Source organism: Perissodus microlepis, chromosome 8 (genome assembly GCF_051167445.1).
Source record: "Perissodus microlepis isolate ML-2025 ecotype Zambia chromosome 8, ASM5116744v1, whole genome shotgun sequence".
In the NCBI taxonomy this organism is placed as follows: domain Eukaryota; kingdom Metazoa; phylum Chordata; class Actinopteri; order Cichliformes; family Cichlidae; genus Perissodus; species Perissodus microlepis.
In genome coordinates, this window is record NC_140468.1 from 15441190 (window position 1) to 15457165 (window position 15976).

Sequence of the window (15976 nt, forward strand, 5' to 3'; positions counted from 1 at the left end):
GTACCACTAATAAGATTTGCAAATCACTGCATTCTGTTTTTCAGTTACATTTTACACAATTTCCGATTTTCTTGAATTGGGGTTGTGTCTCCTTCCGCTACAGCTAAAACACAAACATCCCATTTCCGAAACCTGAGCCGCTAACACTAATATAAATAAATATTAATACACAGCAGTACTTGGAGAATTGGCGACGCCTCCTTTTCTGGTGTCTCGGACAAAGTGTTTATCCGGAATTCAGAGAATCTAAAGAGAACTGTCTCCAGCAAAAGTTAATAACACTTAGTAAAAATGAAAGCGGAGAGTTTTGTTTTTTGTTTTTTTACAGAAGATAGTTTTTTAATTACAGAGATATGAAAAGAAGAAAGCCGAACACACAATATAATTACTTTATACACAATATTATATCTCTCCTCGTATTGCCACACACTCCTTTTTTCTTTCCAGCATAAGCTCTTCTATCATTCCAGCAACAGTGTATACACATCGTTTATCATCATATATTACACAATATTCATACAGATTTTAGCTCTTAGATAATAACTTAAGCGTCCATTTATTACATTCAGTGTGCAGTTGCTTGGAAAAAAAAACTTTTATGGCTTTTATACCTACAATTTTACACTCAGCTTTTGAGCTCTCTGCTTCTGGACAAAAGGCACATGTAGAATTGCTTCTCTGACATCTTGCACATCCCTTTTTTCCTCTTTTTTTGTAAAAACATGTAAATGAGAATATTTCCAGGTTCAGTTATGCAAATGATTTACCTGAGTGGCAGTTTACAACAGCTAAATTTACAGTTTAGCAGTTGGCTTTAACAGTTTTACAGGTATGTGGAAAAACCCCCAACATTTTAAGTATTTTTGCGCTAAGACAAAAAACTTAAGCCACTTATAAAATAAATATCCATTCATTAAAAAAGTCTGTCATGAAAAACATCTACAATGGCATCTGAGATTCACAGTACACGTCCTTCCCAGGCTCCTCCTCAAATGTCACTTTGGCATCATCAGCATCCAACTGAAACACAAGCACAGAAAGAACCGTTTTAAACACATTGCAACACACATACCATCTAAAAAGGTCTGAACGTTCCACAGCGTTCAGCTTACGCATTTCATTTCCAGTTCGGTGAAGAGATGCCCGGTCATAAGCATGCGCAGAGGAATGGTGAGGATGAGAACGAAGGGAAGTGCCAGAGACATCTGACTGGATTTCACAAGCCACAAAACTCCTAGACACACAATCTGGATGGCCGTGTACAGGTGCATTCGTCCTGTGCTCACCTGTAACCAAGACAGACAGACGTCAGCCAAACACAAGTAACTGACGATTTTAAGTAGCTTTGGAAACCTGCCAACACATGCTGAGTTCAAGGACAAATTAAAAGCATAATAAAACTGAAATCATAGAAATAGCCTTAGGTATATAAATGTGCATCTGGCAAATACCTCCCAGCAGTTACACAGAACATGATTTTATCACTACAGTCTCAAGCTGGGTAAAAATTAATAAATATAATAGGTAACACAGTAACATCTCATTGTGTTTAGTCTTGCAAAACCACAACTTCATTATTTTCCCCATGAGAGACCTTCTGTTTGCCCCGCTTATGCTAGCGCCATGGACCTCATGTATCATGCAGTGATGAGATGCTTACTCTGGTAGCATAGGGTTCATTAGGATGGTATTTCTTTGGGATGAGAAGAAGCTGCACACGATCCCACAGCTGAATGCCATTTAATGACGTGATTCCCATGTAGAGGAAGATCCCAAACAAGGCTGCCATGGGAATCATCTTTAGGATGGGCTCCATGAGAACTGACAGACCTTGATACAAGCATACATTCAGATAAATGATAAAGGATTGTACACACACATCAGTTTAAATGCAAAGTATAAGTCTAGCAATGCTTTTGTAGTCAGGACTGGGTGATTAGACAGCACCTACCAACAAGCAAGGCCACCACAATGCCGCTTATTCTCTGCTCCATCACTTTCTCTATCACCGGTTTTGGTCCTTTGCTCATGACAGTGAGAGCGTTGGCATGTGTGACAGACCGCACTGTGGCAGCGCTGAGCCACGGCACACCGAATATCGCGCTGAGGCCTCCCATGCCAACTAAAACCAGCAAGTCAAAGTGAAACCCGGAGCCTTTGACCATCTTCCTCTCAGGTTTACTCACTATCAGACTGTTTAGAGCCATAAAGAAGGGAGACGCTCATTAAAGTCATGAATTGTCACTTTTTCTATGGTTCGTGTCAGCTAATAAGAGCTATGATGACTCACGTTGTGATCTGAGACTCCAGAAAGATGAGAATAAACACAAGCACGGCTGGGATGCAGGAAGCAAACATCAGCCACACAGGGAAAGGTTTGTGCTCTCCGAAAGGATTGATGAGCCAGCCTCTTTTTTCAGGATTGGACACCGTCAGACCTCTGGGAACGATTAGTTTCTATAAAGAAAAAAAACAACAACATTTTCAATCCAAAGTGTTAAGGGATAGAAATGTGTCTTCAAGCAACATTCAGATACCCAAACTCTAAGAAGTATGTCTTCATGCAATTCTTCTTTTTTACACTGGCCATTGATCTCTTTGGAAGTGATGAGAGACACGATGATGGTTTTTTAGGATGCTGCATTTAGTGTAGAAATGGCAATTTGTATGCAGTTAAAATTAAATATGTTACACTGCAACATGTATAAAAAAGTTAATGGTTCTAGCTGCTTCCTAAATCCACTTTAAATTTTCCATGTAATTTTGTTACAATGTAAACATTAAATTTAATGGAATCTGGTCAAATTAAATTTAGTTAATTGGTAAACATTGAGTTTATACCAAGCTTATTTTCCTTAAAGATGAATCATTTGAACAAATAAACCTTTGATTTTCATATATTTAGTTGCATTTTACTTACTTAAAATTATTGCTTCATGTTTATGAGTGTGCCTTTGTAGTTTGGAGTCACACGCTAACCTGAGTGTACGTATCCTGAACGTTGTAGTCCACGAGAGTCATGAGGACAATGGCAATAGGAACACCGAAGTCACCGATCAAACGCCTGATCTGTTAAACACACATCACCGACATCAAGTCTACTATTTGAATTTAATTTCATTTAATTTGGTTTCTTTTAATCCTATTATTTTAAAGTAAAGGTGACCTCATAAATGGAGTGAAACCTTCTGGGCATGAGCTCACCTTTCCAGGAAGGAATGTCCCGTTCTTGAACTGACGCAGGAAGTAAGCAATAAAGAAACAGCCCATCATGAGGCACATAGAGAGCAGGGCTGTGTTGGGGTAAGATGGCTTGATGGTGTTGACAATTAGAGTTTTGTTGCCGGTAGAATTGTCATACATGACAATCTCTTCGACCTTTGGGTGCCAGGGATATTCGGCACTTGCATTCACGTGTTCGTAATTTAGAATTAGTGGATGCGCCTTGAAGATCTAAAGAAAAGTTAAAGAGCATAGGTGAAAATGACGGCTTATGTTCAACAAATAAATCGCAGATGAGAAATGTTTCAGATTTTATTACAACATGTGACACACACTTATTAGCCACAATAAATAAAACCACTGAAAGATCAGTTGAACAGCACTGCACCAATGATGTAAAAAGTCATGTGTTAAATCCAATACTCTAGGCCTACAACCAATAAGACCAAAAGGACCTGATGCCAAACACCCAGTGCCAGACACCATAGGGTCCCCAGAGGTCTTGTTTCTTTGCCCCGGTAAGTCAGAGCTATTTTTGTGGAATGAGAGTAACTTGCGCAATATTTGGCTTGAAGTTTTAAAATTGTGGCTGATTGGTGTGTGTGTGTGTGTGTGTGTGTGTGTGTGTGTGTGTGTGTGTGTGTAATGAATAAAGATTGTTTACCCTCCCGAGTTTGGCAAAAGTTTCATAGATGAAAATGAGGGAGATGAGGATGGAGAAGATTTCCTGGGTGAATCGTGAAATGAAGCGAACCAGGAAGCTGCCCTCAAGGGCCACAATGATCACCACAATGACGACCAGCCACGCTCCCACCCAAACTCTCCCAACAATATACTCAATGCCCTGGGACTTGCAGAACTGAATGATGGAAATGAATGATGATTTGAATTTAGTATTTATGAATGAAAAAATATTAATTGAATTAAAAAAAGACAATAATGGAGTTGTAATGTTTGTTAGGGTTAATAAAAAGGTTTTTTAACTCACTGCATAGAAGGCCTCCTCAAATACCAACAGTGGACCAGAAAACCCAATAACCAGGACGGGCTGCGCGGCAACAAAGCAGAATATAATTCCCTGAATGCTGGTGGAAATGAGGAGCTCTGGCACACCCATCATGTTGTCCACCTTATAAGCTACAGGCAAAGATAAAAAACAATTTATAGGATCTCCAAAAATACAAAAAACAGAAGAAAAAAAAAATGGTACCACAGTCATACACACCCAGGAGGCCTCCAAATGTGATGGCAGGAGACAGGGCAGCAAAGTAGATGAAAATGATGGCAGCAAGGACCTGTGCGTTTAGAGCATCGGTGATGTCACTCTTGTAGTACTGGTAGCGCCTTTTTATGTCTCGAATCATCCCCCCAAACGGTCGACCAGTACGAGAAAGGGGATCTTCAATAGGAGGTCTGGAAACGATTGAATCTGGGGAAAATGTGAAATCTGAGCTTAATCCACTATCAGATCCCAAATAGTTATCCAAATAAGAAACTAAAAGCTGGCAAACAAATAATCTGTTTATCTTATTAGTTAAAATGTCAGCCAACATGGTAAATGCGTATGACTCACCACTGCAAACTTTGGCGTTGTTGACGAGGTCATAGCTTTGCAGTTTGTCCTGTAGCAGTTTCTTTTGAAAGTTGATGACTGAGCTGAGCATCGCCTCACTCTTGATCTCGGTGGGTGGGATCACGATGCTGCAGTCCATGAACTTGGACACAGCATTGATCAGCTCTCGAGCACTCTTTGCCTGAAGCGCTGTCTGATTAAACACCTAGCACAGATTGAGCAGAGACAGATATGAAATCTGAAGATTGCAGGATTCTTTCTTAAAAATGAAATTTTCAATAGAAACTGTTAATCTAATATTATTTTTATGGAATGATCAATAAATAGAAAAAAAATATTAAAACCTTTGTTCAATTAACTTTATTTAGTTTTGGCTCATTTAAATTGCATTTTGAACGTGGACTTGCAACCTGCAATAACTCCTTTTGCCACTTGGGGGCAGTGGAAACAATCTAAAACAAGATAAAGCCATCCATAGGCAATTGCCTCTGGATGTGCCTTGGTATAATTACAGAAAAAAAGATAACTGTCGATGTCCTTTGATGTGACGGAGTAACACATTTCCTGAAAAATGATACCACTGGTAATTGCCTGTTACAGTTGCAACAAAAAAACATAGATTGGAATTAAATTGCTTTAGAGCACAAATGTGAGTAAAAAAAAAGTCACAAAAGAGGAAAAATATTTCTTAAGCTTTCTGCTTTCTTCTCAGTAATGTCACCGTTAAGCCACCTTAACCCTTGCTACTTTCTCTTTTGCTGAAAGAGCCTGAACAGAGAGCGAAGACTTGAATGCTGTTTTTGCAATGAGTAGTATTTTTTGTCTTTTAAAAGCCTCAGTCAACTCACTTTATTAGCCATTAGTGCTGCCATAGCACGCCCAGTCTCATAGTAGTCCATGTCACTGCTGCTGGGGCCAATCAGAAGAAAGACAAAGCGTACAGGCTCTGGGGCCTCCAACGCTGAGTCCAGTGCTACTGCTTCCTTCAGACGCACAAAGACAGCTGTGGGCTTCTCCAGAATATCCAGGGTTCCTGGTCAAAAGAGGACCCTGCATTAGTTAACTTGCGTTTAACTGCATATTAATCACAGATTTTTTTTTTCATCTGTTCTAAATGTACCTTAACAGGACATTTTTCACATTTCTTATATTCTTATGGACAAATCCATTTTCTTTATTCACATTTATGTTTATACTAAGGCCCAGAATATTCTCCAGAAGAACCTCAGAGATGCTGCATGGTCATAAAATACACCAAAAGTGTACTTAACCATATACTCCCACACAATCTAACTGCCTGCAAGCTAAAGCCACCCATGTACTTATTCGCTGTTGAAAGTTTTTTTTCTTTTCATTTTAGATTCTCAGCTGAAAGCCATCCAGCATGCTTTTCCTTTGGTGTGGGGGAGGAAGGCTCTCTACATCAGCTGTGTGCTTGAGACTCAATGTACTATGGTGGTAACTTAGTTCAGATCAACTCAAATAACCTTGGTCCTATCAAGGAAACCATCTGGAAAAGCTTTAAAGCTGAACCTGCCATTCAGAATACCATTTCTTTATCCTTTTGTTTACCATCCACAATGTCACTTCCAGGGATACTGAACTATGGGGGCGGGCCAAAGGTCACAGTCTATGCATGTGTGCATTAACTGCTTGGTTGTGCCGGAGGTTCCTCCCTCTTAAAAGAGAGTTCTTCCTTCTCACTCTTGCCAGGTGCTTGCTCATAGGTGTTTGTCTGATTTTTGTGGATTTCTCTCTAATATTGTTGTGTCTTTACCTTACAGTATAAAGCGCCTTGAGGTTGCTGTTGTTGTAATTTGACACTTTTTGCATTAGGTACACGTGTGCAGCAATCAGAAAGTAAACACCAACACTGTACTCCACATCGAACATGAAAAAAGCAGCTTACCCACTAGTACCATGGAGGCCTCAACACGCTCAGATTCATCAGTCTAAGGTAAGGCAGAAAGGAAAAAAGACTTTTCTATTCAAGACTTTGTGCATCAGAACCAACTTTTAAACATGCTGCTATTGTCAGTTATGCTTAAATAAATGATAATACCAGTGGGACAACTTACTCTCTCCTTGACAGAAAACTTTTGCAGGTCAGTCCCAGTCAACATTTGGCTTTCTGGGTCAGTTGTTTGGCTGAAATGAGAGCAGCACGTCACTGTCATTGTTTCTGTGACCCATAACTGAAACTACAGCGGCAAACTACAAACACTAAACTATTCATTGGTAGTTCTCTGTTCAGTGAATAGTTTACAAAAAAGAGAAAAGAAAACAAGACTGAAAAGTGGTAAAAATGTCATATTTGATTGAAACTTTTTTTGTAATATTGTTAAGTTTATTTAGAAAAAACAGGAGTTTTCAAATGCACAAAATTACCTCTTCACTATTTTAAAAACTTTAAGAGAAATTGCTAGAAATGTAATAAATGAGCCCTTAAGTTGAAATTTTGACATAATAACCTAACTGTGTTAACTTATGGATATCAAGAATGTTTTTTTTCACATTGTATTTTGTTTATTCTGCACAAAAAATATCAAAGTATAAAAACAACAATCCATAGCTTTAAATGAATAAAGCTATGGTCCAGACCTATTTTGAGGTTGGGACCACAAGCTTTCTGACTTGTTACCCAGTGGGTGTTCTCACAATCAGAGGGTTTGTTATGCTTATTTTGTTATCTTTGTGATTTAACTCTCAGACTGCACAGAACAAAACAGTTATGACAGTGTCCATTGTCTGTGTATAATAAAGGATTCAACAGGCAGACAAAAGGGTTTGATGGTCAGGGATGATGATGCATAATTATAGTTTGGATTCCACAATAGCTACAATAGCGTCAACCACTCTGAGCAAGCTAATGCAGTCTTTTCCTTTTGGAGTCTTGGATAATAGCCGGCTGAATGCCTGAGTGTATTTCATTTGTATTTGTGTTTGTATTTGTGGATGGTGTCTCAGACGATACCTGCGGTTTTGCAGCAGAGAGTTCAGCACTCCTTCCCGATCTCCTGACCTGATTTCCTTCTTGTTAACCATCTCACTGACCATCTTCTCTGTGATGGTATCCAGGGTCTTCTCCTCACAGTCTAAAATGGTCACACCTTGGCAAACACAATTTAGAAAAATATGTGGTCATGTTCAATAAAAGGGAAAGAACTGCTGCTGTGGTTTAAGAAGGGACTTTAGAAGTAAAAGCCACTAAAGAAGCACTAGAACTAAAGCTATATGTGTCAGGTTGGCGAAAACTGAATTTTACAGATGCTAATCTAAAATAGCTTTTTTGATAATGATATTTTGCAACAACAATCTAAATCAGCAAAGCATTTAATAAACTGGAATATAAGTATAGACTGCAGCACAGTTTTCCTTTGATCACACTGTAACAGGGAGGAGTGTGACACAGCATGGATTTACATAAAATATCAGTACCTTTAAATCCTATATAAGTAAAGTGCTTCAGAAAATTGAAAATAATTATAAATAGTGTAAAAAAAACCTGTAAATGCTCATGCTTTGCTCACTGACCTGGGCTCATGGTGCGTCTGAGCTGGATAAGGCTCCTGAAGGTGAGGCAAGAGATGGGAGTGGGCACCCACACCTGCGCTTGAGGGTCAAAGCTCTCCTCGTAACCCACCCATCGGCCCTTCTCCTGCCAGTAGCCCTGCTGCTCCTGGTCCTTCATTTGTTCCTTCAGCTTCTTGTAGACAGAGAGAAACATAAGCTCACTCACATAAGCACAGGACAAAGGTGCAAGGATAATTTGTGTTTGTGAGGCAACAAGTGAATTTTAGACAGGGCAGGTGGATGATATAGAGCTGCTCACCACCCCCACTCCCTCACCCCCACCCCCCTTCTTGCAGTGCAACATGTGAGCATGAGGCGTAGGCCTACAACTGCACAACTGTGGTTTCAGTAATCTCTTACATTTAAAGTCGTCTACAAATTTAGGACATGTCTTTTTGTAGCAAATAGTAATAGTAAAAAAAATAAATAAAAGATGGTTTATCTGAGGTGATTGTTTCCAGCTACTATGACTTGTTACTGCTTGCCTTTTTTAATTCCAGATTTTAAAATCTTACCTCATTCATTTTTTGACTTTACATACAGTTCCAAAAATGATTTTAAACAAACCAAAATGAATAAATAATAAAAAACCTTTATCTGCAAATTTTACTTCAAGGTTAAGAAAACGATATTTTTCATGCCATATGATTCCCAAGTGTGCTTTACTCTCTTCAGGCAGAATCAGATAAATCCTGGTCATGCTTCATTACAAAACAAAAACATTAAAGACATTATGAGTGTTGTTTTCCAGTGACTGCCACTGTAAGAAGGCTAATTTCAACATCATCATCATTATTTATTTTAATTTGGTTGAGTTAATGTTTTACTTACTGTTACTGCATCAATGAATAGTGTAGTTAAAAGAGCAATATAGCAGTAAGCAAAGGTCTAACTAAGGTCATTGCACATACATGGGCGTAGGTTCAGAAGGCTTAGGAGCAATGTTCCCTCCAAGCTGCGCGCGTGCGCAATTGCGCACTGCTGGCACGGTCTCTGCGCACAGAAAATCTGCATTGCGCACAAAAAAAAAAATCTAACCTGAATTGAAATTAAAATTAAAACTTTAACAATTCTGTTTTGCAGTGTTAGTCAGTAAGTGACTGGCTGCTCCCCTATGGGATTAGAACGATGCCACCTTATCCCATAGTCCAGCCAATAATGCGATTCACATTCGTATATACGCAGCTAATCAACGTCGTTGACAGGCTATGACAGTGTCCTTGTGTGCCGACACCGGTGTTTTAGCTAGCAAAGCGGCGTGGCTGATGTGGAGTGAAGCCACGTTAATGACGTGTACAACCATTGGAGATGTGAGCAGGACAGACGGAACAACTGACAGAAAAAGTGTGGACTTTATATAAGTTTTTAAATTGTGTTGATAGGCCACGTAAAACCAGAGTTATGATAAAAATATATGCAATGTTTGGTTTTCTTCCTGAATACTATCGTTGTTTATATTTACTGCGGGAAGAAACGGTAAAATGGCGTTTTTTAAGGAAAACGTTAGTGTGTAGTTAGTGTGTAGTGTAGTCAATAGTTTTGTTGTGTGTGTCAGAACAATGAGGCGACTGCTGACTGTTACAGCTGTTACAGGAGTGATACATCTCCTGCTGCCAGGCCTGCAGGTATCAGGCTGTTGTTCTCCTTTATCTCATAGTGGACAGAAATTATTTTTTGGAGTGGCACAAATAATTTGTGTGGCATCAAATTTGATGCAGAACAGCTGATTGTTCTGTAAATAGTTTGAAATGTTTATTTAAAAAAAACGCCTTGGCTGCATTTTTAGGTAAACAGCTGCAAAAAACGTTGTTGTTTGCATAACTCAGTAACTTTTTTGAAGAAGCAACTATATAATTAATTGCCCAACATTGGTCATTATATACTGTATTTTGCAGTACAGTTACAGGACTCTCTCCCAGACCACAGACTCATACTCATAATACAAGTCAGAGCTTTATAAAAAAAATACTACACAGGTCATGAACAAGATTTTTTTTTTAAATTTCATTGTAAGTGGGCTAAAGCAGTTAATTAAAAGTAGTCTAACATAAATGTAAATGCTGTAATTTGATTATTTTAATAAACCATATAACTTGGATGGATTCGATGCTGGCGTGACCACAGTGCTCACGTCTGCTGTTGCTCACAGTGGTCCAAGTGTCTGCTCAGGGAGTTTGTGTGTTCGCTCAGACACATGAAAAATTAGAGGGAACATTGCTTAGGAGTTATGTTGTGTATCGCGACATTTCAAATCTAGCAAGAGCTGCTATTCTTAGGAAGATTCTGGCTAACTGATCGAAAACAAAGAAACAATCCACTGTAAACATATCAGTGTCTTAAAATGATGCAGAACTAGATTATTTTAAGAAGAACAACCCTAACATTTTCACAGAACAAGTTTATTCTTGCAAACATAGTCTAGAATTCTTACACGTTTACTAGAAAAAGACCCAACGGCCCAGATCTGTACTCAAGCTTTGAATGTTGACCATAACCAAGCAACCAAATTTTGATTTACCTTAAGGTAACAAAACCAAAGATCAACAGGCTTGTATTATATCAAATAGAGTCAATGATGTTGGTTTCTACAGTGAAATCCCCTTTGCAGGCTTTTTCTGTGTTGTGCTCTTTGGCCTACATTCACAAAGTTTTGCTCTGGACTTTGTATTGGTATTAAATGCATAAAATAAAAAAATTATGTGATATGTATTTTGGACATACATGCTCTTAAAATAAAGCTACAGCATGCTTTTGGATGGTGCAGCTCTGACTGTGCGTCTTTTGGTTGATGAGATTTACTTAGTGCAATAACTTCAGTCAAGTCCTGCAACCACCTGCGCTCTGTGGTATTGAAGTATACTGCAGTATTCTTTAATCAAACACAGAAGTTCTACTGAATGATAATCCTAAATAGAACAACACCTTGTTTTGTCTTGATAAATCACACTGTTACTCAGCTGAGTAAAGACATAAAGGCTTTACAGCTTTTTGCCCGATTTTTATTTTTTTATTTTAATATTGCGAGGGAAGCTGCTCTGACTTCTATAATCACCAAAGTGGACACGGATCATGAAAATGTGGGAAGGTGATGTCCAGCTGACACTTTCATGTCTAAAAGGTAAACACGGTTTTCTCACCTCAACAACCGCCAGGCTCCAGACCTCTGAGTCAAAGTGAGTTTCCGGTGTGTACACAACTGGACACCCATGTTTCGAGTGTCAATACATGTCGAGCATCTAGAGTGGGTATACAGTGTGTGTGTGTGTGTGTGTGTGTGGGGGGGTGACCCTTACCTGACACTTTGTAATGAGGTTACTGTCGATGTTTCGGTTCTAGGCAGCTGGAACAGACGGAAAATACATTATTTACAAAACAGAACTGAGCAAAAGGGCAGAATTCAGCTTAGCCTGACTAGACAGTGTCTAAAGTGCATGGGTGTGTACTTATAAAACAAAATATGTGGTGTGCTAAATAAGTAACATTGTGCATCCTCTCCTTTCTTTTGAGGACAAAATGCTAGTCACCAGAATGTAAATCAATGCATTTAACAGTGAAGACAGTCAAGTTTAAGGTCTGGCTGTAACAGTAGGGTTACAGAGGCAGAGGTAGTAGTTAAGATAAGTATGAGGCTGAATCAAAGTGTAGTATCACCTGTTCAACCTTGTGTGTATGTGCGTGCATATATGTGAATCATTAAGTGTTTATGTGCAGATTCTTTATATGTACAAGGAGCAAATGTTATATGGGTAGCTGTAGGCGCAGGGTGCATAACAGGTGCATTTTTCTGCAAATATACAGTATTCTGTGAAAGTCATGAGTCACTCCTCTTGTTTTTTGTTTTTTTTTAATTTTGCTTCCAAGTTGCCAGACTTTCTTATAAATTTTTGAAATTGGTCTTGAGCGATAGCTTGTCGGGATTTCTGAAGGTCTTTTAAAGTTTTTCTTTGGGCATCGGCTACTTTTTCACCTATTTGCAGTAAAGTCCTTGAACCTGACAATTTCTTTCTTTGTAAAGCCATTAACACTGACCGATGAATCATCCAAGCACAAAAAAGGCAACTGACTCATGGAATGAACCCGTGTTGTGTCTACACATAACAGAAAACTTAGCAAAGAACCAATATGAAATTGTGTCTTTAGGCGTTTTGTTACCGGTGGCCTGTTGCAAAAAACATGAAATTTCCTCCAATTTCCTAAATCTACAAAAAAAATTAATAAAATAAAAAAAAATCCAAAGATAATGCAGTCTGACAGAACTAAAATTGTATTTTGGCACCAAAACGGTTATTCCCATATCTTGGCATGGTGTACAGTGTGCCCTTAAAGAAACTGGACACACGGAAGACAAAAAAAAAGACTAAAAAAAACCTACAGCAGATGAACAGTATTGAAAAGTCATGCCCTATCTATGCAATGATGAATCCACATACAATATTCTTTTGTTCAAATCATTTTAAGAATGTACAGAGAAGTTCAGGAGCTAGATAAAGCAGTGAGTGTCCACAGCATCTGCAAAACACAGTGGAGCCTCTGTCATGGTTTGCTGCTACATTTCAGCCAGTGGTGTTGAGCTCTTGTCAAAATTGATGAAATTATAAAAGCAGAAATGTTCCATTTTGATTGGCAGCAGCTTCATGTTTTTAGCATGACAATGACACAAACACACTGCCTGCCAATGCATTAAAAGCATACCTGGATAGAAAACACACATAGTGGTACACTACCAGTCATGGATTGGCCTCCCAAGAGTCTGAAGCTAAAGATGAAGCAGTGTGGGATCATCTTGATAAAGACATCTAAAGAAGAGCCTTAAATGTCCATTATAAACCTGGAGAACTATTCCTGGAGACTACTCAAAGAAATGACAAGAACGCTTCTCTAAGAGTGTTCAGGCTGTGCTGACGAATAAATATGGTCATACCAATTATACACTCTCAAACTCTGGAATCATATATTTCTGTTTTGGCTTTATATATAGTATCTCCATTTATTTTTATATAAATTGCTGCACCATTTTTTTGCAAAATAAAACCTGCATCTTTGCAAGTGTCTCAAGGATCATTAAAATTGCAGATGAGAAAAGCATTCTTATCTTATTGTTTGTGCATACTTAATCATCTGGGCATGTATTCAATAAAAAGTGAGTTGTTGTTTTACACAACATGACTGATATTGCCATATTCTGTATTGCAATGACTGTTAAATGTCTTCAATTAACCAATAAAGATTATTCCACTGCAGCAGTGACTCTAACACACATCACAACAACATTAAGTGTGCAACTTCAATGAAGTGCTCCATTCCCATATTTTCATGCTTTAAAGTAACAGCTTAACTTAATTTTTGGACAAATACCATTCATAGCTGTAGCAGAAAAGCTGACACTTACCTCCTGCAGGCACTGCTTAAACTGACAGCAGTGGCAAGTGACTGACCCCAGAATGGCAAAAAAATTGTGACTTCATACGCACCACCTATTTAAAGCTTCTTCGGTGCCGATGTGTGTGTGCATGCTTCTCGATAATGGGTGGGACTAATACATGCATGCACACACACATGGACACGTGCACTCTAATTCTCTCGAAGCGCAAATCCAGCAGAGCAATGTGTTCCGGTCTCACCCATAATATTGATAGTGAATACAGTGGTTTGGTATGGAAGAAAACTAGTCAAACTGTGTCATTATCCAGCCCACATCTTATAATTTTTAATGTCTGTGTTTAGAGGACAACAAGGGCTTAGACTTCTCTGCTGGGCCTGGTCACCTTCAGTCTTACTGGAGTAAAACATTTGCTTAAAGCTGGCTCTCATCTGCTTTTCTTCCTCCCACCTTAAGACGATCAGCATAAAACTGAGGTCTATTAATCACATTTGTGATTGCATATATAGCGGAAACTGCTGCCCGACTGTCATTTTGGGCTGACTTTTCTTCTGAACTAGACACACAAACAACAAATTCAAAACAATTCCACTCATTAGGTGACATTTAACTCTTCTAGTCATTAGAGGGTGATTTTAAGAAGTCATTAGAGACTAATTCTTATTCCCCAAATTGTTTTAATCTTTAAAAAGTGTGATATTACATTTCCTGTAATGCAACTTTCTGCTTTTTGAAAGATTTATGTTTCTTGAGCTCACTTTAATGACTCGGCTGGATTATGTAAAAAATGAGTGGTTCTGCACAGGGCAATTCCTGGAAGCTTATGCTTGTTAGTTTTTTAATAACATAATAATCAAGTTGTAAAGCAGATCATAACAGAGGTGTGCTGTATTTAATAAACTTTAATGTAAAGAAAAAAAATATTTGCATACCTTCTGTTGACGGTAAATGTTATCATCCTGCATCTTGTTTCTGTCACTGTACCTCATTATGTAACTGTCTGGAATCTCCTTGAAACTATTTTTTTCTTGACACTGGGTTGTCATTCACTAACATGAGTGACGAAATACGAGAAGTCCTCTTCCTATATGCAAATCTGAAAGCATTGTTTCTCTGCACGCTGATATATTTAATAGTGTCTGCATGTGTTTGTCCTGAACAGAAGCTCAGAGGCATCTGCATCCCAAATCCTCTGATCTATCTCCCATTACAAGTATAAAGAATCTATCAACTATAAGCAAAATAATAATAATAATGATCTTTTCTGTTTCATGCATCAAGCAAAACTGACATTCACTAAAGTGAAATTCTGCAACAACAGCAATCTCCTAATGTAATTCTAAAAAACAATATGGATGTAAATCTATCAAATTACTCTTTGCAAAAGCAAGAAAACTAGGAATTAGCAATGTATACTACTATATAGCATTATTGGATTATTATTGTTATTATGGTTGCATTTATGTGCTGTTAAGCAGTTTCATCTGCACAAATGTGTCATACTTTGTATGAAAGTGTAAATGCAACCTGGCTGATATCCTTCATTATATCCATTAACATAACATTTCATTCCTCCAAGAAATGTTTAGCAGTGACATCAGTCTCCAAGAAAGGCATCGGTGTGAATACTTGATAGACATTAATACATGTATACACTAAACATCAGACAGTTGAAGCCAGCACAGGCTTCTGAGTTTTCATGCAATATTAAATTACAAAGCAGAGACTGTTTTTTTTTTTTTAGCCTTTTCTGTAGTGTTGTGGTTAACACATTTGCCTTATAGGTGGAAAACACCCAGTTCAAGACCAGAAGGAGACACAAGCCCAGCCTCAGAGGTCATAATTTTCATTGCTGGTCCCGAGCCCGGATAAATGGAACGGTTGTGTCAGGAAGGGCATTTGGAAAAAAAAAATCAACATGTGGTATCATCTGCCATTGCAACCCCTGGGAAATAAGGGAGTAGCTGAAAGTAGTTGTCGGTTGCGAAGGACACACAAAGGGAGTTTTTTACCCTCATGTAAATATCTCGTTTATGAATGAAAGGTAGCCAACTAATGCAGCTAGTGTTCAATCAGTACAGTTTAATTAAATTTTATTTATATAGTACCAATTCATAACAGAACAAGCTTTGATTAGAAATAAACTCAGCAATCACACAATCTCTTATGAGCAAGCACTTGGCAACAGTAGGAAGGAAAAACTCCCTTTTAACAGGAAGAAACCTTTG

The 15976-nt window shown here is 38.3% G+C and overlaps 1 protein-coding gene across 3 annotated transcripts; it reads right to left on the reverse strand.

Moving 5' to 3' along the window:
• Nucleotides 1-322: 322 nt before the first annotated feature.
• On the reverse strand, nt 323-13859 carry slc4a1b (solute carrier family 4 member 1b (Diego blood group)). Of its 3 annotated transcripts, none has more exons than XM_084937729.1 (18): nt 13758-13859; nt 11662-11708; nt 8330-8498; nt 7770-7905; nt 6874-6943; nt 6705-6747; nt 5644-5828; nt 4796-5000; nt 4448-4651; nt 4211-4359; nt 3887-4081; nt 3205-3453; nt 2980-3069; nt 2291-2457; nt 1952-2193; nt 1661-1830; nt 1113-1286; nt 323-1020 (listed from the first exon to the last, which is right to left on the reverse strand). In XM_084937729.1, the coding sequence occupies exons 3-18, from the start codon at nt 8484-8486 to the stop codon at nt 940-942; spliced, it is 2517 nt and encodes an 838-aa protein (XP_084793855.1). In that variant the 5' UTR covers nt 8487-8498; nt 11662-11708; nt 13758-13859; the 3' UTR covers nt 323-939. The 3 variants fall into 3 exon arrangements, with proteins under 3 accessions (XP_084793855.1, XP_084793856.1, XP_084793854.1); XM_084937730.1 differs by having other exon boundaries at nt 8330-8501; XM_084937728.1 differs by lacking the exons at nt 11662-11708; nt 13758-13859 and having other exon boundaries at nt 8330-8522.
• Nucleotides 13860-15976: the final 2117 nt, after the last annotated feature.

Coding starts and splice junctions, on each gene's coding strand:
- slc4a1b (XM_084937728.1), bottom strand. CDS start 8,522: ATGTTTCTCTCTGTCTACAAGAAGCTGAAGGAACAAATGAAGGACCAG. Junction 4,652..4,795: donor CAACGCCAAAGTTTGCAGTG/GTGAGTCATACG, acceptor CATTTTCCCCAG/ATTCAATCGTTTCCAGACCT. Junction 3,070..3,204: donor GGACATTCCTTCCTGGAAAG/GTGAGCTCATGC, acceptor TGTGTTTAACAG/ATCAGGCGTTTGATCGGTGA.